General features: G+C 37.8%; 1 protein-coding gene across 4 annotated transcripts in view; it reads left to right on the forward strand.

Moving 5' to 3' along the window:
* Positions 1–3,281: 3,281 nt before the first annotated feature.
* Positions 3,282–22,940, forward strand: part of LOC127426773 (alpha-mannosidase 2-like) — a 120,290-nt gene continuing 100,631 nt past the window's right edge. For all 4 annotated transcript variants that reach the window (XR_007894862.1, XM_051673798.1, XM_051673820.1 and 1 more), the window contains exons 1-4: positions 3,282–3,760; positions 7,496–7,753; positions 17,225–17,369; positions 22,464–22,635. Coding sequence is in view for 3 of the 4 variants with exons in the window: in XM_051673798.1 (XP_051529758.1) it covers positions 3,635–3,760; positions 7,496–7,753; positions 17,225–17,369; positions 22,464–22,635 (701 nt within the window). In the remaining variant the exon portion in view is untranslated. The remainder of the gene's footprint in view (positions 3,761–7,495; positions 7,754–17,224; positions 17,370–22,463; positions 22,636–22,940) is intronic.

Genomic DNA, 22,940 nt, shown 5'->3' on the forward strand with positions numbered 1-22,940 from the left:
AGTATAGGATATAATGGCACAGGATATAATAGTATAGGATGGAATGGAATTGTAAAGTATAGTACAGCATAGAATAGTGTAGTAGTATTAAACAGAACAGAATAGAATAGAATGGTATAGGATAGGATAGGACAGGACGGTATAGTACAGAAAAGTATAGTATAAAGTAGTATAGTATAAAGTAGTACAGTACAAAGAAGTATAGGATATAGTGGCACAGAATATAATAGTAAGAATTGTAAAGTATAGTACAGCATAGAATCATGTAGTAGTATTAAATAGAATAGAATAGAATAGAATAGAATGGTATGGTGTAGTGTAGTATAGTATAGTATAGAATAGTACAGTACAGTACAGCACAGCACAGCATAGCATAGTATAGTATAGTATAGGATAGGATTGGATAGGATGGAATGGTATAGTATAGAATAGTATAGTTAGTATAGTATTTTGTAAAAATATAAAGTGAATGGGTGCAGACCAGGAAACAATTTTTCCACATGGGGGTGTTTTCTCAACACAAAACATAGCAGTGGAAAACACCTTAGAAATCAACAGTGTCCTATATACTTCTCACTTTAAAATCATATTAACAGTGTACAGAATTTGTTTTGCAATATTTTTTAGATTTTTAAATAAAAAAGTAAATAATTACATTTCAAATATTCTTTGTGTATGACTTTCTTTCTTCTGCTGGTCCATATAAAGCAAGTGAATGGGGATCATCAGAACTCCAAAAGCTTCAAAAAGCACATGTACAGTAAAAAGGAGTTATATTTTGCTCTTTTCTCCCCCAAGACCAACTAGATCGCTTCAGAAGACATTGATTAAACCACTGGAGTCTGATGGATTACTTTTATGCTGACTGTATCTCCTTTTTGGAGCTTTTGTTGTTCCGGTCACCATACACAGCTGAGATATTCTTCTTAAAATCTTTATTTGTGTTCTGCAGAAGAAAGAAAGTCATACACATTTGGGATGCCATGAAGGATGCCATGAGGGAACTAACCCTTTAATGAATGTTTTTCATTGCAACACACACATACACACATAATCATTTAAAGAGGTGTTAAGCATTAATGTTCTGAAATGTAAAAATATTCACATCCTTTATCAAGCCAATATGTGCTGAACATAAATCTCCTGGGAGGTGGAGCATCTGTCTGTTAAGATATTTCAGCAGGAACAGAGAGAAATCAAGGGTCACAAGGGTCATACGCCTGGTATAAACCAACAGGAAATTTCCACTGAAGTGTGTCAGAGTGTCCCTACAGAAGCTGTATTGAAGAATAGGTGTGACATCTATTTAATGCAGCTCCCGAATAAAGACACATACTGTGTTCTGTGTACAATCAACCAGACTTGAAATGTGCTGCACAAATCCTTTGCAGAAATTTACCTTGGTAACTAAAGTACAGCTGAAGTCAGAAGTTTACATACACTTAGGCTGAAGTCATTAAAACTAATTTTTTAAACACTCCACTGATTTCATATGAGCAATCTATAGTTTTGGCAAGTCGTTTATGACATCTATTTTGTGCATGACACGAGTAATTTTTCCAACAATTGTTTACAGACAGATTGTTTCACTTTTAATTGACTATATAACAATTCCATTGGGTCAGAAGTTTACATACACTAAGTTAACTGTTCCTTTAAGCAGCTTGGAAAATTCCAGAAAATGATGTCAAACCTTTAGACAATTAGACAATTAGCTTCTGATAGGAGGTGTACTGAACTGGAGGTGTACCTGTGGATGTATTTTAATGCCTAACTTCAAACTCAGTGCCTCTTTGCTTGACATCATGGGAAAATCAAAATAAATCAGCCAAGACCTCAGAAAAACAATTGTGGACCTCCACAAGTCTGATTAATCCTTGGGAGCAATTTCCAAATGCCTGAAGGTACCACGTTCATCTGTACAAACAATAGTATGCAAGTATAAACACCATGAGACCACACAGTCATCATACCGCTCAGGAAGGAGACGCATTCTGTCTCCTAGAGATGAACGTATTTTGGTGCAAAAAGTGCAAATCAATCCCACAACAACAGCAAAGGACCTTGTGAAGATGCTGGAGGAAACAGGTAGAAAAGTATCTATATCCACAGTAAAACGAGTCCTATATTGACATATCCTGAAAGGCTGCTCAGCAAGGAAGAAGCCACTGCTCCAAAACCGCCATAAAAAAGCCAGATTACAGTTTGCAAGTGCACATGGGGACAAAGATCTTACTTTTTGGAGAAATGTCCTCTGGTCTAATGAAACAAAAATTTAACTGTTTGGCCATAATGACCATTGTTATGTTTGAAGTTAAAAGGGTGAGGCTTGCAAGCTGAAGAACACCATCCCAACCGTGAAGCATGGGGGGGTGGCAGCATCATGTTGTGGGGGTGCTTTGCTGCAGGAGGGACTGGTGCACTTCACAAAATCGATGGCATCATGAGGAAGGAAAATGACGTGGAAATATTGAAGAAACATCTCAAGACATCAGCCAAGAAGTTAAAGCTTGGTCACAAATCGGTCTTCCAAATGGACAATGACCCTAAACATACCTCCAAAGTTGTGGCAAAATGACGTAAGGACAACAAAGTGAAGGTATTGGAGTGGCCATCACAAAGCCCTGACCTCAACCAGCTAGATAGGCCTACAAACCTGACTCCGTTACACCAGTTCTGTCTGGAGGAATGGGACAAAATTCCAGCAATGTATTGTGAGAAGCTTGTGGAAGGCTACCCAAAATGTTTGACCCAAGTTAAACACTTCAAAGGCAATGCTACCAAATACTAACAAAGTGTATGTAAACTTCTGACCCACTGGGAATGTGATGAAAGAAATAAAAGCTGAAATAAATCATTCTCTCTACTATTATTCTGACATTTCACATTCTTAAAATAAAGTAGTGATCATAACTGACCTAAAACAGGAAAAGTTTTCTACGATTAAATGTCAGAAATTGTGAAAAACTGAGTTTAAATGTATTTGGCTAAGGTGTATGTAAACTTCTGATTACATCTGTATATCCAAATATCATGGTAGTACCATGGCACTCTTTTGTTAGTGGCAGATCACTGGACACCATTTTTTTCATGTAGTTTTCAATTTTAAAATGTATATTTGAGCTAAATGACACACATGTAAGAATAAGAGCAGTTGTGGACACACACATTGGCTAACCTGAGCTCGCTCTCTCTCTCTCTCTCTCTCTCTCTCTCTCTCTCTGTGTGTGTGTGTGTGTTTTTGTGTGTGCGTGTGTGTGTGTGTGTGTGGTTAGGCAGCGTAGCTCTACACACACTTTCCTTTCCTCTGCCTGTAAATAAGCGCAGGAAGGGGGTAGGGTTGACGTTTTACTTTTGCTGTTTGACCATCACAATTTGCTGAATCTTCCGCATCGTCAAAACTTTGAAGACAGGTCGCAGACGAATTAGTTTCACGGATAGATAGAGCGATTTTTCCGCCGTTTCTCTCGAAAAGTGGCACTTCCTCGTGTGTTTCGGATCGTTCTTTTTCACTTTTGCCTTCTGTCACCTACGGGACCTCCGTTCGCTCGCTCGAGTTTTGAACCGTTCACGGGCTTAAAAGTTTGGCGTTCATGTGAATGTACAGGATCCTTCGACAACACTCATCTGAGACATGAAGCTCAGCAGACAGTTCACAGTTTTTGGCAGTGCCATATTCTGTGTGGTGGTATTTTCCTTATACCTGATGCTGGATCACATAGACCACAGCAAAAACCCAAATGGAGAGAGAATTCAAAACGTAAGTACTCCTTGTACTGTTTCATACCGTGTGCAACGGATCAATAAATTGTTACACATAAATTACCCATTTATCCAGCCAATGAAAGATGAGGAGTAGTGTTTGGGAAAGCTGTATGGAAACGGGAATTATTTATCTACTCCGCTTGATCTCTAACGGTGCAGTGATCGCATATAGACGAACACATTTTACATTAAAGTAATTTGAACATAAAATGAAATTCTTTTATCATCTAATCACTGTTATGTTGTTCCAAACCCGTATTATTTAATTTTTACTGTGGAACAAAAGGAGATATTTTGCTGAAAGATACTTTTATTCATACAAGAAAAGATATGGGAGATTTAAACTTTAAAAAGGACAGAAAAACACCATGAATGTTCCATTAGCCCTTAAACGCATACCTCGGGTCTTTAGAGACCCGGGACCTCATTCCCCCCAAATACCTCATCCATTTTTTGGAGTTGTGCCCACACCTCTTTAGTATTCCTCAATCTATCTCTTATAAATAATGTAACCCCCCCCCCCAAAAAAAAGAAGCAAATTTGCAAAAAACTATGTATGGACCAAAAATTATAATGGTTTAAGTATAAAAGTGTATAGGGTCTCTAGAAACCCAAGGGATGTAAGTGTGTTACTATCACAGGATATCTATTTTTGTGTATTACAAGAGGAATGAGTACTATATTCATACTAAAGCCCGACCGATATGGGATTTTTGAGACGATACTGATTTTAGAGGGGGAAAATTCACCGATTACCAATATGGTGGCCGATATATTTAATTTTTGAGCTTGAATGAAAACAGACCTTTTCTATGTGGATTTTACACCGATTTTGCACCGATATGACTAAGCAAAGGTACTCAGAAAGCTGATTTCTACAACAAATATTTTTATCAAAGAATATTTGACATTATTATTGTACATTGTCAAAAACTTTTAGAAATGAACTCTGAGAAAATAAAGAATAAATAAAAATACAATAACTAGCTTAAAAAACATCAGTATTGTTAGTATAAGTCAATTGCTGACCATTTAAATAAAGAATAAATAAAAATAAAACAAATAGCTAAATAAACATCAGTACTGTTTAGTATCAGTCAAATGCTGACTATATTAATTAGGGGAGTGACGATACACTTACTGGGTTCACGAGAACGAGACGAGATGATATTTTAACACTATATACACTACCGGTCAAAGTTTTGAAACACTCATTCTTTATTATAATTTTTTTTTTTTCACATTTTAGAATAATAGTAAAATCATCAAAACTATGGAATAACATAAATGGAACTATGGGAATTATGTTGTGACTAAACAAAATCCAAAATAAATCAAAACTGTGTTATATTTTAGCATAAAGTAGTCACCCTTTGCCTAGAATTTTCAGAAATGTACTCTTGACATTTTCTCAACCAACTTCTTGAGGTATCATCCTGGGATGCTTTTTAAACAGTATTGAAGGAGTTCCCATCTATGTTGGGCATTTATTGATGTTTTTCTTTATTATTTGGTCCAAGTCATCAATTTCAAAAACTTTTTTTTTTAAATGAAATAAATGTATATGGTGGCACAATTATATTTTTGTCTACAAAACTAATTTCAAACATTTAAACATACACCTTCAGATCAAAATATTTTTAAGATCATGGGAAACATTTCAGGCAAGTGTTTCAAAACTTTTGACCGGTAGTGTATATGACTGGAAAAATCTTTTGTTAGACTGAAAGTTACAAAATGCAAAACAATGCAGGTGCATTTTGAAATGTTTTAACTAATCATCTTGTAATGAATGACACTTCAGTTCTACTTTCTGAGTATGAATTATATGCAGTAAAAGACTGGCTTTTCTCCTGTATGATTTCACATGAGTCTCTTCAGACCTGGTTGATTTTAGTAGAGAGCTGCGGTGGCTCTGTAGGTGTCTTTGCATAGTGCTTGTGTTACGGCACTATTTTCTTACAGTGCTTACATATTGGCTGTGTCTCATTTGGAAGGCTGCGTACTCCGGAGGTCGCGTTTGTCGGCCACATAAGTCATCGACGCTGTCTCGTTTCATTTTTGTTTTTTGTTTTTTTTTCATTGGGAATGCAAAAAATGTTAACAATTGTATAAATGTAAGTGCATATACATAAAAGGTATTGACAATAGATAAAAAAATAAGAAAAACAAAAACAAAAAAAAAATAATAATAAATTAAACGAGACAGCCTCGATGAAGTATGCGGCCGATAAATGCGACCTCCGGAGGACGCAGCCTTCCAAACGAGACAGCCTTTGTTCATGTCTTGTCTGTTACTCCGTCGCCATTTATTGTTTCCACCGGGTACCTAAAATGCTGCCACACAAACGATTTAAAAGTGGCGAGGGCATCTTCTATGCTAAATTCACCCTCACACTCCGTCATGCTGATATCGTGAGACAGCTTTTCACCTCAACGAAAAATATCGTCACGTTTTAATATCGCGAGATCTCATGGCATGAGATCTCGTCACACCCCTAATATTAATACTGCCAGTCAATTATTGGCAGGTTGTAAACAAGAAGCATTTACAACTGATGAGTCAAGATAAACAGCGACAGCGGTGTTATACCGTATTCTGCTATACAAGTTCAGGAGAAACTTTCAACGGTGGAAAACCAGACTTTTAAATATTACATTTTATAAATGCACCGACTGGAATTGTTCGGTTGAAGGGGGTACTAAACTGTGAATCCTGAACAAAACAGTTTGGTGAATACTTTTACTCATTAGCTTCCACTCATCTGACAACATTGAAAGTAGCTACGTGGTTAGCTAGTTAGCTATAAGCTCGTTGTCATGGAGAGTAAAAGACGGACGTTGTTTATTTTACTTTCCATCATTGTGTCTCACCAATTAGTTAATAACATAGCGTGAAACCAACACTCAACAGACACAATCCACCACTGCACCGTTGTCTACTGAGCTGCAAAAAGATGCTCTGATGTTTACCTTTCAATCTGCTACATTACTGACTGCACTGACAAACTATAGCTTGCTAACAGCAAACAGACATGTGTGACATGGTTGTCAGGGACAGGGTTAATGTTATATTAGTAATATTGAAAAGGGAAAATGATGGGGTCATTGTTTATTAACTTTCCAGTATGTATTTCACAAACTAGTTAGCAACTTACCGAGATGACACCGCTTAACTCCGCACCGCTTAACTCTGCCCTGTCTGTAGAGCCACCATCAGTTCAGCTCTGTAAACAGTGGAGTTGGAGTGTGCTCTGCTGGACAAACTACATTATGACACCAATTTAAAGCATTGTTTTCTGCATTATATGTTCTGAAAAAAGTTTTAATATCGGCGCATATCGGTAAACATATACACCTATACCGATATATCGGTGAAAGGCTAATATCGGCCGACCGATATCTCGGTCGGGCACTAATTCATACAAATAAATACTATATCACATTGATTTTCTGTGAAAAAATGAACTATCAACAGTGGTGAAGTAGTTTTTTAATAACTACTGGTATTTTAATTTCAGTCTGTTCACTATTCAGAGTTTTTGTATGGCTTCAGAAGACTTGGAATATAGTGCACAAGTTCACAAATCTTTCATTTTTGGGGTGAAGTAGCCCTCTTAACTGGACTATTTAATAACCTATTATCCGAAGATTGTGATAAAAACCTATATAATCATGAAGTTCTGCTCCATTATGACGTCTCATCTCAATGTTACTGTATTTTTTACAGGGCCAGCTTGGTATTCTGCAGGACAAAATAGACCACTTAGAAAGACTGCTTGCACAGAACAATGAGATCATTGCCAACATCAGGGACTCTGTGATTAACCTGAGGGAAAGTGTGAAAGAGGGAAAAGTGTTTCCTGAAGGGAACATCAGTCAGGGGATCTCGGAATTGCTTACCCCTGCTCCTGCGCTGCTCCCCATCGACTCCGAGGACTGCCAGTTTGCAGCATGGACATACTCCAAGTCAGCGGATGGAGTGCAGGTATAACGGGAAAAATATTAAAGCCTTGTAAAGAGCAAGTAGACCAATTGATTGATTGTTCTATTCACCACCTATTGTTGACATTTTATGTATTGGGGAGACCGGGGCAAGTTGTCAGATGGGAAATTGTCACAAGAGCTATATATCTCAGTAATTATAAGGTCCAATTGCACATTGTTGTTTTCTCAAGGTTATTTTTGTTGGTTTCAAACAATAACTTTCTTCTTCTTTTTTTTTAATAATTCCAATGCCATTACATTTGAGCTTGACTTAAGTTGATTTTTCACTCGTGATTACTTTTGTTTGGACATGCACATATACAGTTGAAGTTATTGAACAGTGAATATTCCAAATGACATGACAATTTAGACTAATACAGGCATATGCCAGCTGTTTATTCAGATATCCAGAAACCAGAATATGGGCTTAATCAGGTTATGGCAATCAGGTTAACGTGTTTACATGATACATACAGTACATAATCAAAATACGACTAAACTCTAATATTAATCAGAATATTCATGTCTATGTAAACATGGTCACTAACATACATTAAGGCCAGTTTTAACTATATTATAAGGTAGCCTATATTTTAACTAAAAGGAACTATGTTCTCAGGATAAAGGTATTTTTCATGCATGTCTGTTTGGGGCAAGTTGCCAAATGTCTTTTTTTTCTTGGAATTTTTTTAATAATGCATTTTATTCTACATTTTAAAATATCACTATATCATTATTTAACCCTGTGCTGAAAGCCAAAAGAAACTTAAATACAGTAGTGACTATCATAGATGTGTTAAAGGAATATTCCGGGTTCAATACAAGTTAAGCTCAATAGACAGCATTTGTGACAGAATGTTCATTACCACAAAAATGTATTTTTAATAGTCTGGTCTTTTCTTTAAAAAAAGCACAAATCGAGGTTACAGTGAGGCACTTACAATGGAAGTAAATGGGGCCAAATTTTGGAGGGTTTAAAGGCAGAAATGTGAAGCTTAAAGTTTTATAAAAGCACTAACATTAATTCTTCTGTTAAAACTCATGTATTATTTAATCGGTAAAGTTGTTTAAATCATCGTTTTTATGGTCGCTTAAGTGTTTATAGCGTTACGTCATTATGGCAACAAAGTTGTAAAATTGTCTATAACTTTACACAGAAAAGTTTAGAAAGCTGTTTTATCAAGCTAAAATAATTTTAACATGCATATTGTTTATGTCTTGTGGTTATACTTTGAAACAGTGAGTATTTTAACGTTTACAGATTGGCCCCATTCACTTCCATTGTAAGTGCCTCATTGTAACCCAGATTTTTTTTTTTTTTTGTAAAGAAAACGAGGGATGAGTTGAAATTATTTTTTGTGGTAATTAATATTATGCCACAAATGCTGTCGATTGAGCTTAACTTGTATTGAACCCAGAATATTCCTTAACATACTGATCACAAATAGACACAACTGCAGTGCATGTGTTTTTATCTGTCTGCTGTCTTGAGTGGGTGCTGAGTAGGGCTGCACAATTAATCGAAAAACTAATTGCGATTACGATTACGGCTGCCTCGATTATGTAATCGTGAAAACTGACTATTACAGCGTTCAAATTAAATCTGCTCGTGTTGCTTCAATGGATTCTATTTACAATGTGTTTTTGCAGTGGTTGAGTATTCTAACCAATAACTAAAATGTCCGTTGAGCAATGAAACAGCAATGGCCGATCAGAGCTGCTTAAATTAATCCTCCGTCCTATCAGTAATGACAACTGATCCTAATGCGCAAGTTTTAAACCATCTGAATGCCCAGATGCTTTATGTTCCACCTCTGTTTGCGGTGGCACACGAAAATGAATACTGAAGAAACATCACCTGACACTCGAAAAGAAGCTGTAGAACAAGAACGAAAAGCACTTTGGAATTATTTTGGATTCATTGCATATTGCGCCACTCGTGTTGAACGTAGATGGTAAATACACTGCAAATGAGCAACACGACAAAACTAAAACACTCCCATTCTGATCAAGGCATAGACGCGGTGTAAATAATTGATTTATTATGCTGATTAGACTGCTTTGTTTTTAATGAGAGCATTCGCGAGAGTGCAGAACTTTGTGCGGAGCGTCATTGAGCTCGTGTCAAAATGCAGGTCTCAAACAGTGTAAACCTGCAGTGAGTGACAGCAGTCATTGTAATGGGAGAGACTGTCACGTTGCTCGATTTCTGTGTACAGTTTATTAAAAATGTAATAACATTTTTGTTTTGTCATGTTAGTAAGTAGGCCAATGTGAATTAGATTTTTACAAAATAGCAATAAAGTAATTCAGCTTAACTGTTCTAAGTTTATTTTGGAGGTGTAGCCAACATAAAGAATTTGGCATGAATAGCATATTTCAGGAATCACCATCATTGTTATTGCATCTGCTGTAATAAGACCCATTTGCCACGTAGCTGGTAGTAGTAGATTTAACATTTTCACGAATCGCACAAACTCCGATCGCAAATGACTGTTTTTAATTTCCAAAGTGCAACCACTGAGGCCAGAAATGATCTAACAATCATCTTACATGAACAAGTTCACCACTGAAGATTAATGGGATAAATGGTCCCCTGTCTCGCCACCAAAGGGCTTACTGAACGCAGTAACTTGGTCGATTTAAATCGGCTGTTAATAAGTTTGAATATTGAATATGCCATTTTATTTACTGTATGTGGACTAATAATTTAAGAAGTAATTTAGCAATAATTAAATTTATTCTATACCATAGATATCCATTTAAAATAAGTTTTATTTGGCCTAACGTTAACAAACATTATTACAATATTTAATGCTTAAAATATGCTTAAAAGAAACTGGAGCGCAGCTAATATCCACCATTAAAATCTGCTACTTTGCTTACTTTGTGACGTCACGGTAATTTAATATTTTAATCAACATTAATAATCGCGATTACAATATCAAGGGCAATAATCGACAATTATGATTTTTGCTATATTCGTGCAGCCCTAGTGCTGAACTTTATTTACAGAGGTGGTGTTTCCATGAATCAGTGTAAGGAACAGACTCAGCATTCTTTGAGCAAAATGAAAGGAGTGTGTGCGGGATAGGCAGAGAGAATACAGTAGTTATTTGAAAGATCTCTTGACAGTAGACAAATAATTCATCATATCACCTTGAAAGGCGGAAAACCATGTTCAGTTAATTGTTTTATGCACAATATGCTTTTTAAAAGAAGCTTTTCATGAACAACATTACAGTAAACATTTCTGGATGGACCATTCTACTGTTACAAAAAAATATTGTAGAGGTACAATGGTACAGTATAACGTCTACTGGTAATACTGTGGCACTTTAATATATTACTGATTGATTGCTAGATTCAGGTACCATGGAATTTCCATGGTACTTTAAAGAATGCCATGGTATTGCTTGAAGGATTCCTGTTTTCAGTATTTTCAGACTCTCACTGGCTGTACTGTTAAAGTTTAAGGTTGTGGACAAAGTTTTGCATGCATTTACATGTGCATGTGTGTGTGGCAGGGCGGAGGGCGGGGCCGGGTTGTGATTCTGCACACCCGGCACCTAATCAGGCTGATCAAGCCCAAGAGAGGAAAAAGACAAATACACACACACGGGTGTCGGGCCCGTAACTCTCTCTCTGTCACACTGCCGTCTCCGGTCACCTTTATCCCTCTCGGGCTTGATCAGCCTGATTAGGTACCGGGTGTGAAGAATCAGGCCCCGCCCTCCGCCCTGCCACAGTGTGTATTGTTTGTCTGCTACATTTGGCTGTCTTTGTTGTCCTCATTCATCATCAGTTCTTTTTTGTTATTTCTTCTTTTCCCAGACTTCAAGTAATTGTGCAATAGATTTCAAAAACTAGATTAGGGTAAATGACATAACATTTCAAACAGAGACAGCAGTGTCTTGATGTGTGACATTCTATACCTCTTCTAAAGCTAGTATCAGTTTTATGACCTCATATTTATTTAGACAATATATTGAATATGTGTACTTTCAAAAGTTAAGTTGTCAACAAGCAGAACTAATTGAACTGAAAAAAGCAAAAATGTATTCAGAATGTTTAAAAACTTAAATTAAAACTTAAAAGACCAATTACAGCACCTAAAACATACCCTTTCCTTTGTGCATATATAATAATTGTAACCTAAATGTAGATGTTAAAAATGTGCATGTGCATGTTATTTCTCAACTAGCCATATATATATATATATATATATATATATATATATATATATATATATATATATATATATATATATATATATATATACACACACACACATACTATGGTCCCAAAAAAGTGCCCAACGTGATCTGCTGCTGTTGTAGCCCATCCGCCTCAATGTTCAATGTGTTTTGTATTCTGAGATGCTATTATGCTCACCACAATTGTACAGAGTGGTTATCTGAGTTACTGCAGCCTTTCTTTCAGCTCGAACCAGTCTGCCATTCTCCGTTGACCTCTCTCATCAACAAGGCGTTTCCGTCCGCAGAACTGCTGCTCACTGGATGTTTTTTGTTTTTGGCACCATTCTGAGTAAATTCTAGAGACTGTTGTGTGTGAAAATCCCAGGAGATCAGCAGTTACAGAAATAATCAAACCAGCCCGTCTGGCACTAACAATCATGCCACGGTCCAAATCACTGAGATCACATTTTTTCCCCATTCTGATGGTTGATGTGAACATTAACTGAAGCTCCTGACCCATATCTGCATGATTTTATGCATTACACTGCTGCCACACGATTGGCTGATTAGATAAACACATGAATAAGGAGGTGTACAGGTGTTCCTAATAAAGTGCTTATATATATATATATCAAAATAAACTGACTGGCAAGGCTCCGGGGCCTGACGGCTTTTCCTCTTGAGTTTTTCAAATCTTATGCTACAGAACTGGCTCCACTTTTGTTAGAAGTTTATACAGAATCATTAAAGAACGGAAAGCTTCCTCCAACCATGACACAAGCCCGGATCAGTCTGATTCTTAAAAAGGACAAAGATCCAAGCGAGTGTAAAAGTTACCGCCCAATTTCCCTGATCCAGTTAGATGTAAAAATTTTGTCCAAAATTCTGGCTAATCGATTAAGTAAGGTTATGACATCTCTTATACATACAGATCAGGTGGGGTTTATTCGAGGCCGTAGCTCTTCTGATAACATCAGGTGTCTCATCAACATCATGTGGTCAGTAACGAATGATCAATCTCCGGTCGCTGCCATCTCTCTTGATGCCGAAAAGGCGTTTGATATGGTAGAATGGGATTATTTTTTTAAGATTTTGGAAATGTATGGGTTCGGGAGTACATTTATTGGTTTGATTAAGTTACTTTATAGACACCCTGTAGTAGCGGTGCAAACAAATGGGTTAATGTCAGATTATTTTACTCTGGATAGGGGCACTCGGCAGGGTTGTCCTCTTTCCCCATTATTGTTGTCTTGCCCTGGAACCATTAGCAGCCGCGATAAGAAAAGAGGATGATTTTCCAGGGGTGATTGCCTGAGGAGTGGCGCATAAGCTTCTGCTTTACGCAGATGATATTTTATTATTCGTCTCTGACCCTACTAGATCTATGCCTTTCCTCCACAGAATTATTAACTCCTTTTCCAAATTCTCAGGATACAAAGTCAGTTGGTCTAAATCCGAAGCTTTGGCTTTGACAGCATACTGTCCAGTAACGGCCTTCCAGCCGGGTGCCTTCCAGTGGCCCAAACAGGGAATTAAGTATTTGGGAATTTTATTCCCAGCAAATTTGTCTGATTTAGTCAGAGTTAATTTTGATCCCTTAATAAAAAGGTTTTCGAATGATGTGGACAGGTGGGCTTCATTACACTTATCGATGATTGGGAAGGTTAATGTTATTAAAATGAATTATATTCCAAAATTCAACTACCTGCTACAGTCTCTCCCTGCAGATGTCCCCCTCTCTTATTTCAAGCAATTTGAGAGCATAGCGAAGTCCTTCATTTGGAATGGTAAATGCTTACCAGGTTAAATTTCAATAAGTTAATAGGCCGATTGACAAAGGTGGGCTAGGCTTACCCAAGATTTTGTTTTATTATTATGCATTCGGTCTTAGACATTTGGCTCATTGTTCGCTTCCACCTGAGAGGGCCCCTCCCTGGTTTTGTATTGAAAAGGAAGTTCTTGTCCCTATTTTGCCACTGCAAAGCCTTTCGATTATACTAGCCGGAGAGGTTAAGTCACACCCTGATATTTTGCATTTGCACTCGATATGGACAAAAGTGTCCAGAGTGTTTAATTCTGATATTTATTTAAATGTAGCCTCGAGCATATGGCTGAACCCTAAACTATGCATTAATAAGTCCCCTTTCTGTTGGTCATATTGGATTGTGAGGGGGGTTAATACACTTGGTGACCTATATGAGAGTGGAGTATTGAGATCTTTTGAAAATTTGATTCAACATTTTGGGATTCCCAGATCTCAGTTTATAAGTATTTACAGCTGCACCACCTGCTCTGCACTGTTTTTGGGAGTAGCATACACCTCCCTAGAGCGGCAGATACAGGTGCATCTCAATAAATTAGAATGTTGTGGAAAAGTTCATTTATTTCAGTAATTCAACTCAAATTGTAAAACTCGTGTATTAAATAAATTCAGTGCACACAGACTGAAGTAGTTTAAGTCTTTGGTTCTTTTAATTGTGATGATTTTGGCTCACATTTAACAAAAACCCACCAATTCACTATCTCAAAAAATTAGAATATGGTGACATGCCAATCAGCTAATCAACTCAAAACACCTGCAAAGGTTTCCTGAGCCTTCAAAATGGTCTCTCAGTTTGGTTCACTAGGCTACACAATCATGGGGAAGACTGCTGATCTGACAGTTGTCCAGAAGACAATCATTGACACCCTTCACAAGGAGGGTAAGCCACAAACATTCATTGCCAAAGAAGCTGGCTGTTCACAGAGTGCTGTATCCAAGCATGTTAACAGAAAGTTGAGTGGAAGGAAAAAGTGTGGAAGAAAAAGATGCATAACCAACCGAGAGAACCGCAGCCTTATGACTGTCAAGCAAAATCGATTCAAGAATTTGGGTGAACTTCACAAGGAATGGACTGAGGCTAGGGTCAAGGCATCAAGAGCCACCACACACAGACGTGTCAAGGAATTTGGCTACAGTTGTCGTATTCCTCTTGTTAAGCCACTCCTGAACCACAGACAATGTCAGAGGCGTCTTACCTGGGCTAAGGAGAAGAAGAACTGGACTGTTGCCCAGTGTTCCAAAGTCCTCTTTTCAGATGAGAGCAAGTTTTGTATTTCATTTGGAAACCAAGGTCTTAGAGTCTGGAGGAAGGGTGGAGAAGCTCATAGCCCAAGTTGCTTGAAGTCCAGTGTTAAGTTTCCACAGTCTGTGAAACTTGACATGGTTAAGTTGACCATGGTGTTGGTGTGCTTGACTGGCCAGTAAACTCACCAGACCTGAACCCCTTAGAGAATCTATGGGGTATTGTCAAGAGGAAAATGAGAAACAAGAGACCAAAAAATGCAGATGAGCTGAAGGCCACTGTCAAAGAAACCTGGGCTTCCATACCACCTCAGCAGTGCCACAAACTGATCACCTCCATGCCACGCCGAATTGAGGCAGTAATTAAAGCAAAAGGAGCCCCTACCAAGTATTGAGTACATATACAGTAAATGAACATACTTTTCAGAAAGCCAACAATTCACTAAAAATGTTTTTTTTATTGGTCTTATGATGTATTCTAATTTTTTGAGATAGTGAATTGGTGGGTTTTTGTTAAATGTGAGCCAAAATCATCACAATTAAAAGAACCAAAGACCTAAACTACTTCAGTCTGTGTGCATTGAATTTATTTAATACACGAGTTTCACAATTTGAGTTGAATTACTGAAATAAATGCACTTTTCCACGATATTCTAATTTATTGAGATGCACCTGTATATATATATTGAATCAAACAACCTTCTGGAAAGTATGTTCATTTACTGTATATGTACTCAATACTTGGTAGGGGCTCCTTTTGCTTTAATTACTGCCTCAATTTGGCATGGCATGGGGGTGATCAGTTTGTGGCACTGCTGAGGTGGTATGGAAGCCCAGGTTTCTTTGACAGTGGCCTTCAGCTCATCTGCATTTTTTGGTCTCTTGTTTCTCATTTTCTTCTTGACAATACCCCATAGATTCTCTATGGGGTTCAGGTCTGGTGAGTTTGCTGGCCAGTCAAGCACACCAACACCATGGTCATTTAACCAACTTTTGGTGCTTTTGGCAGTGTGGGCAGGTGCCAAATCCTGCTGGAAAATGAAATCAGCATCTTTAAAAAGCTGGTCAGCAGAAGGAAGCATGAAGTGCTCCAAAATGTCTTGGTAAACGGGTGCAGTGACTTTGGTTTTCAAAAAACACAATGGACCAACACCAGCAGATGTTGTCACACCCCAAATCATCACAGACTGTGGAAACTTAACCCTGGACTTCAAGCAACTTGGGCTATGAGCTTCTCCACCCTTCCTCCAGACTCTAGGACATTGGTTTCCAAATGAAATACAAAACTTGCTCTCATCTGAAAAGAGGACTTTGGAACACTGGGCAACAGTCCAGTTCTTCTTCTCCTTAGCCCAGGTAAGACGCCTCTGACATTGTCTGTGGTTCAGGAGTGGCTTAACAAGAGGAATACGACAACTGTAGCCAAATTCCTTGACACGTCTGTGTGTGGTGGCTCTTGATGCCTTGACCCCAGCCTCAGTCCATTCCTTGTGAAGTTCACCCAAATTCTTGAATCGATTTTGCTTGACAATCATAAGGCTGCGGTTCTCTCGGTTGGTTGTGCATCTTTTTCTTCCACACTTTTTCCTTCCACTCAACTTTCTGTAACATGCTTGGATACAGCACTCTGTGAACAGCCAGCTTCTTTGGCAATGAATGTTTGTGGCTTACCCTCCTTGTGAAGGGTGTCAATGATTGTCTTCTGGACAACTGTCAGATCAGCAGTCTTCCCCATGATTGTGTAGCCTAGTGAACCAAACTGAGAGACCATTTTGAAGGCTCAGGAAACCTTTGCAGGTGTTTTGAGTTGATTAGCTGATTGGCATGTCACCATATTCTAATTTTTTGAGATAGTGAATTGGTGGGTTTTTGTTAAATGTGAGCCAAAATCATCACAATTAAAAGAACCAAAGACGTAAACTACTTCAGTCTGTGTGCATTGAATTTATTTAATACACGAGTTTCACAATTTGAGTTGAATTACTGAAATAAATGAACTTTTCCACGACATTCTAATTTATTGAGATGCACCTGTATGTTGTTGTATTTTTTGTGTTAATTTATGAATCAATAAAAATGTTAACAAAAAAAAAAAAAAATAAATAAATAAACTGACTTGTTGGAACGTGGTCAACAAAAACATTTTCACTCAATGCAAATCTGCAGGTTACAGTTCAATAAATGTTTGTTCTTTCCTGCTTTATTTCAGATGTTGGATGTTTACGATCTGCTCAGCTTTAATAACCCTGACGGTGGAGTATGGAAACAAGGCTTTGATATCTCTTATGAGGAGAATGAATGGGACAATGAGCCACTGCAAGTCTTTGTTGTGCCCCATTCACATAACGACCCCGGTGAGTCATAAAGTTGATTGTTGATCTTGTTATAATGGGCAGCATCACTACCACCAATGTGTTTCAGCCTCTGAAAATCACTGTTTATGGATCAAGTATGAATAGACTTGTGTTGATTATGACTAAGATGCATAGGCTCATTGTTTCTTTCTAATGAATATTGCAAACATTTGTGAATAACAGCTGAAATAAAGGGGGTGTTTGATCAGTTTTGATCAGTTTTAGACAATTTGGATTGTTTGTGTAAGTGAAACCCTTCAGCAGTCATTTTCATCACCATGTGTGATTACATCTGAGGTCATTGACATGATTACATATAAGGCCAACAGTCACCTTCTATGATGAGTGATCTTCACAGCACAGAATGCCACTCAGTATGTTTGGCAACTCATTCATATGCAGTTAACTCGTTGTTTTTATTTTGTTATACTGGAGATGCTGAATCAGTTTTAATTGTGTTTTTAAAGAAACTGTGAAAATCATTGCAATTTTTGTAATGTAATTTTGTAATTTTGTAAAATTTAGCAGCCAATTTTATCCAAACACTGCAAAGAATTGTCTTCATTTCTGATAAAAATATCAAACAATTCTAAAAACAAGCAAAAAATATTTAGAAAGCAGAATGGCAAAGATATTAAGTCTTTGTTTCAGAGAAAATTTGGTGGGGTTTATGCTTAAAACAAGAAAAAAAAAAAACTTTGCTAATGGGGTAAGAAAAATAAAAACGTTTTCTTTTGAATCAAGTTTTCTTTCTTACCCCATTGCGAAATAGTTTTTTTATCCCGCCCCAAACTCACACCATTGGTAGAATGAATGTTGCTGTGCTGGACTGGTAGGGATGCTCAAACAAACAGAGGAATGTTTTGATAGTGCAACAGTATTGACGGTTTTCGGTGGAATCAGCCTACAGGTGGCTTACTTACAGCTGTCTCAGCATATTAAGCTGGGAAAGGAGAAAGTCTTTTAACTTTTTACACACTTCACCTTTAAGGGGCATTCACACTGACACTGGAGGTCGAAAGTTGCTGTGTTGTTGGTAGCTAATAGACATTTCTACTTGACTGCTTCATTACTGCTCATTTGCATAAAACTAAACTGCTCATTTTGTCATGTTGCCAACAGCCACTGTTGCTCACGCCGCCTCTGATTGCCAGTTTTTCTTGAAACACACAGCCACCTGCACCCTTAGAACATTAATGAGCAGATAAATAAATCTTTCCATTCTGTTATTTTTTTTTGTTTTGTTTTTACCACTGTATTTCAATAGTTGTGATAGACAAGAATTGACGATCCTTTCCATTTACTAGTTCATTACAGTTGTAGCACTCAGAGCTACATAGATAATGAAGAAAACAACATCCTGCAAAAAGAGGAAGTTTATTACTTTACCCTCCCATGTGCATTGCCAAGTGAGCAATTTATATTCTACATTCAGACCAAGATGTGGAATGACAGGAAGGAAATGAGTGTCTGATATACAGCAGTAAGCAGTCAAAAATCACCATACAGTTTTATGGTTTTTAAAGTGTCTCGTTTTTACATCTAAATGGGTGAATCTCATTGCATAAAGAAAACGAAGCATACTGTATTTTAGGACTGTTAACATTTTTAAGCCCATTCCTCCCTATTTAACATTACAGTACAAAATATCTCATTCTTATTGCTTCTAATAAGTTAATTACTATTAGTTAATTACAGTAAAAAAAGTGTATTAAAGTAATGAGGATCATTATTGAGAATGAGAATAATTTGGAATGAAAATGTGCTTAATTGGCATAAAAATAATGTCACAATGCAAATGAGCATAATTGTTCTAAAAATAGGCCTTTTATTTTAATTGTGGGGTAAAATATGACCCTGACTTTTTTTTTGAGAGACTCGGGTTCTGCTTTATGTTATACCTTTTACTCTAGGACCAGGGATTTTTTTAATTGGAAGAAATGAGTGAATGAATAAATAAATATAGAGATTTTCACATTAAGCCAAGAATCTGGAAGATATGTCGAAGAATATTCTGGGTGTTTTACAACTTGTGGCAAGCTGTCGGTTACCGTAGAAAATATTTTCTACTCGTCCCTCTTGCTTGCAGTAATGCGCTTCTGACAAAAACCAAGCAGTTTAAATAACCATTTCCAGTTCCAGTGAGGCACTTACAGTGGAAGTGAATGGGGGTCAATCCGTAAATGCTAAAATACTCACTGTTTTAAAAGTTTAGCCACAAGACATAAACAATATGCATGCTAACATGATTTTAGTGTGATACAATCATTTATAAACCTTTTCTGTTTGTTGCCATGATGAAGTAATGTCATCAAACCCTAAAATGAATGTAAAAATGACGATTTAAACAACTATACAGCTCAAATAAAACATGAGTTTCAACAGAATAATTAATGTAAGTGCTTTTATTAAATTATAAGTGTAATAGTGTTCATTTTTGGAGGAGGGAAAGGAGGAAGCGGGAGGCGACGGATCTAACTCAAAAAGGTATTTTATTTTCACAATTAAAGAAAATGTCACACTCGACACTGCGGGCTGCACAGACACAAACACACATGCAGGCTCGTCTCTCTCTCTCTCTGTCTCTCTCTCTGGGGTTTTGGCTGGCTTTTTATCTCCCCACCTCTCACTGTGAACATAGAAATCACAATTAGCTGCAATTCATCTCAGGTGAAATCCCTTACTGCTTCCTCTCTCCCCAGACAAACGCTCGGCTACGCCCTTGCCCCCACAATAAGCTTCATATTTCTGCCTTTAAACCCTCCAAAAATTGGCCCCATTCACTTCCATTGTGAGTGCCTCACTGTAATCTCGATTTTTGCTTTTTTTAAAGAAAAGAACAGACTATGACCACCTCCCCTGGAGTCGCGAGTTGGAATCCAGGGTGTGCTGAGTGACTCCAGCCAGGTCTCCTAAGCAACCAAATTGGCCCGATTGCTAGGGAGGGTAGAGTCACATGGGTAACCTCTTCATGGTCATTATAATGTGTGGTTCTCGCTATCGGTGGGGCGCATAGTGAGTTGTGCGTGGATGCCTATGTCTCCGCGGTAACGTGCTCAACAAGCCGCATGATAAGATGTGCGGATTGACGGTCTCAGATGCAGAGGCAACTGAGATTCATCCTCCGCCACCCAGATTGAGGCGAATCACTACGCCACCACGAGGACTTTGGGAATTGGGCATTCCAAATTGGGAAGAAAAGGGGAGAGAAAAAAAAGAAAAGAATGGACTAGTCTAAATAATTTTTTGTGGTAATCAATATTATACCACAAATGCTGTCGATTTGAGCTTAACTTATATTGAACCCTTAATATTCGTTTAAATGTAAACCTTACCAGCTGAATAAACATGCTCTTCTTCACACAAACACACACATAAACACTAGCCATGTCATTTCCCTTTGTTGTTGGACTTCATTATTGATGTCTCCTGTAACCTGATATGGCCTGTTTTTGTCCTGTGTTGAAATATTCAGTTCATTTAAAAAAACATCCTTACAAAGAAAAGGACAAATAAGAATAGATGAGCATGAAAAGAGTTGGTGTCATTTAGTGCCCTCGGGTTAACAAACTGGGCAACTGGATTTTACTGGAAAAACCGGTTCTTCTGTGGTCATGTTGTTGTTTTTTTCTGTAGTAACAGTTATATGTTAAGCTTATGATGAAGGGCCTTTTGGTCATAGTTGCCTGTGTTGCTGCTCACTTTGTCACCATTAAATCATGCAGGAGAATGTTTGTTTGAAGGTGAAGCATATCATTTTTTGTCTCTCCACTTTTCTCCCCAATCTGGAATGCCCAATTCCCAATGCGCTCTAAGTCCTCATGGTGGCATAGTGACTCGCCTCAATCCGGGTGGTGGAGGACGAATCTCAGTTGCCTCTGCGTCTGAGACCGTCAATCCGCACATCTTATCACGTGGCTTGTTGAGCGTGTTACCGTGGCATCCACGCACAACTCATCACGCACCCCACTGAGAGCGAGAACCACACATTATAGTGACCACAAGGAGGTTACCCCATGTGACTCTACCTTCCCTAGCAATCAGGCCAATTTTGTTACGTAGGAGACCTGGCTGGAGTCACTCAGCACACCCTGGATTCGAACTCGTGACTCCATGGGTGGTAGTCAGCGCCAATATTCGCTGAGCTACCCAGGCCACCAAGCATGTCATTTTTTTAATGTTTAAATACCTTCGCTTAGTATCATAAAAATAGTTCATGTGACTAGTGAATAATATTCCAAGACTTCTTAAGCCATATGATAGTTTTTGTGAGAAACAACCCAAAATTTTAAGTGATTTTTCTGTGAAAATGTGAAATACATTCATTGCACGTTCAAGAGTGCTATGAGAGACGCTCGTTCACAGTGGCTTGTGATTTTAAAGGTGCTGAAAGCGATTTAAGCCTTTCTACTTCCACGAGATTGAGCTGTTGGATTAGCCACGCCCCCTGTTACCAAAACCCTGCACTCCAAATATACCAAATGAGCTTTATTGAGTCCGACATCATGCAGAAACGTTTTTTTAACAGCAGCAAAATAGCACCCTTAACTGACAACGGTTATGAACAACATGGCATAAAAATGGCAGTAAGCCTCAATAATTTGCTGAAACTACAATACAATGAGAACTTGCAAAATGATTGACAGGTAGAAAGCGCCGCTGTCCACGGCCTTCGGACACATTTTTGTTTGCTGTTTATAGAGTCTAGAGCTGTCACAGAGACCGGTGAGATATCTCACAACACATATTTCAGTAATATCTTTCTGGGAGTAGGAAAATATTTTGCATAGTTTTCCATGAAAAATTGCTTACAGTACCTTTAAGAGCTTAAAGCAACACAAGTTCTCGCATGATATATGGTACCATAATACTCAATGATTACCACATTCGTTTACCAGTGTATTTTCATGGTTATCAAAGATACTTCGAAGAATACCATGTTACATGTACAAAAAAAACTTACATTTTTGTAAGTGTCAGTCACACTTTTGTCAAAGGCATTTGAAATATTTCCAGTGAAAGATTTGTTGTTGATCAGTATGTTTGTGATGTACCTCATCAATCTCTTACAAGTTTGTGTGTTGTTCTGGTCAGGCTGGTTGAAGACATTCGACGACTACTATCGAGACCAGACGCAACACATCCTCAACAACATGGTGGTCAAGTTAAGTGAGGACGGCCGGCGGAAAATGATCTGGTCTGAGATTTCGTATTTTTCAAAATGGTGGGAGAGTATCGATGAGCAGAAACGAGACGCCGTCAAGAGGTGAGGCTTTTCTCAGTTAGTAATATCCATTCATTCCCATGTGTCAGTGTCATTTTTGGATTCAGTAATTGCAGCGTTTAAACTCAAGTCTGATGTAAGCAAAACTGGGAGATGTTGAGGAGTTCTGAAGAACTCCAATGTGACTTCGCTCCCATTTCAATTAAGTGTAAGGTTTTTTATATTATTGCCTATGTTTTTGCACATTGGAGTTCTTAGGTAACAGTTTATGTGAGGCTTTAAAAAACAACAAAATTAATTAGATAAAGTTTTTAGACCCAAACTTTGATTTTGGCTTGACAACACCT

This window comes from Myxocyprinus asiaticus, chromosome 3 (assembly GCF_019703515.2).
Source record: "Myxocyprinus asiaticus isolate MX2 ecotype Aquarium Trade chromosome 3, UBuf_Myxa_2, whole genome shotgun sequence".
NCBI lineage: Eukaryota > Metazoa > Chordata > Actinopteri > Cypriniformes > Catostomidae > Myxocyprinus > Myxocyprinus asiaticus.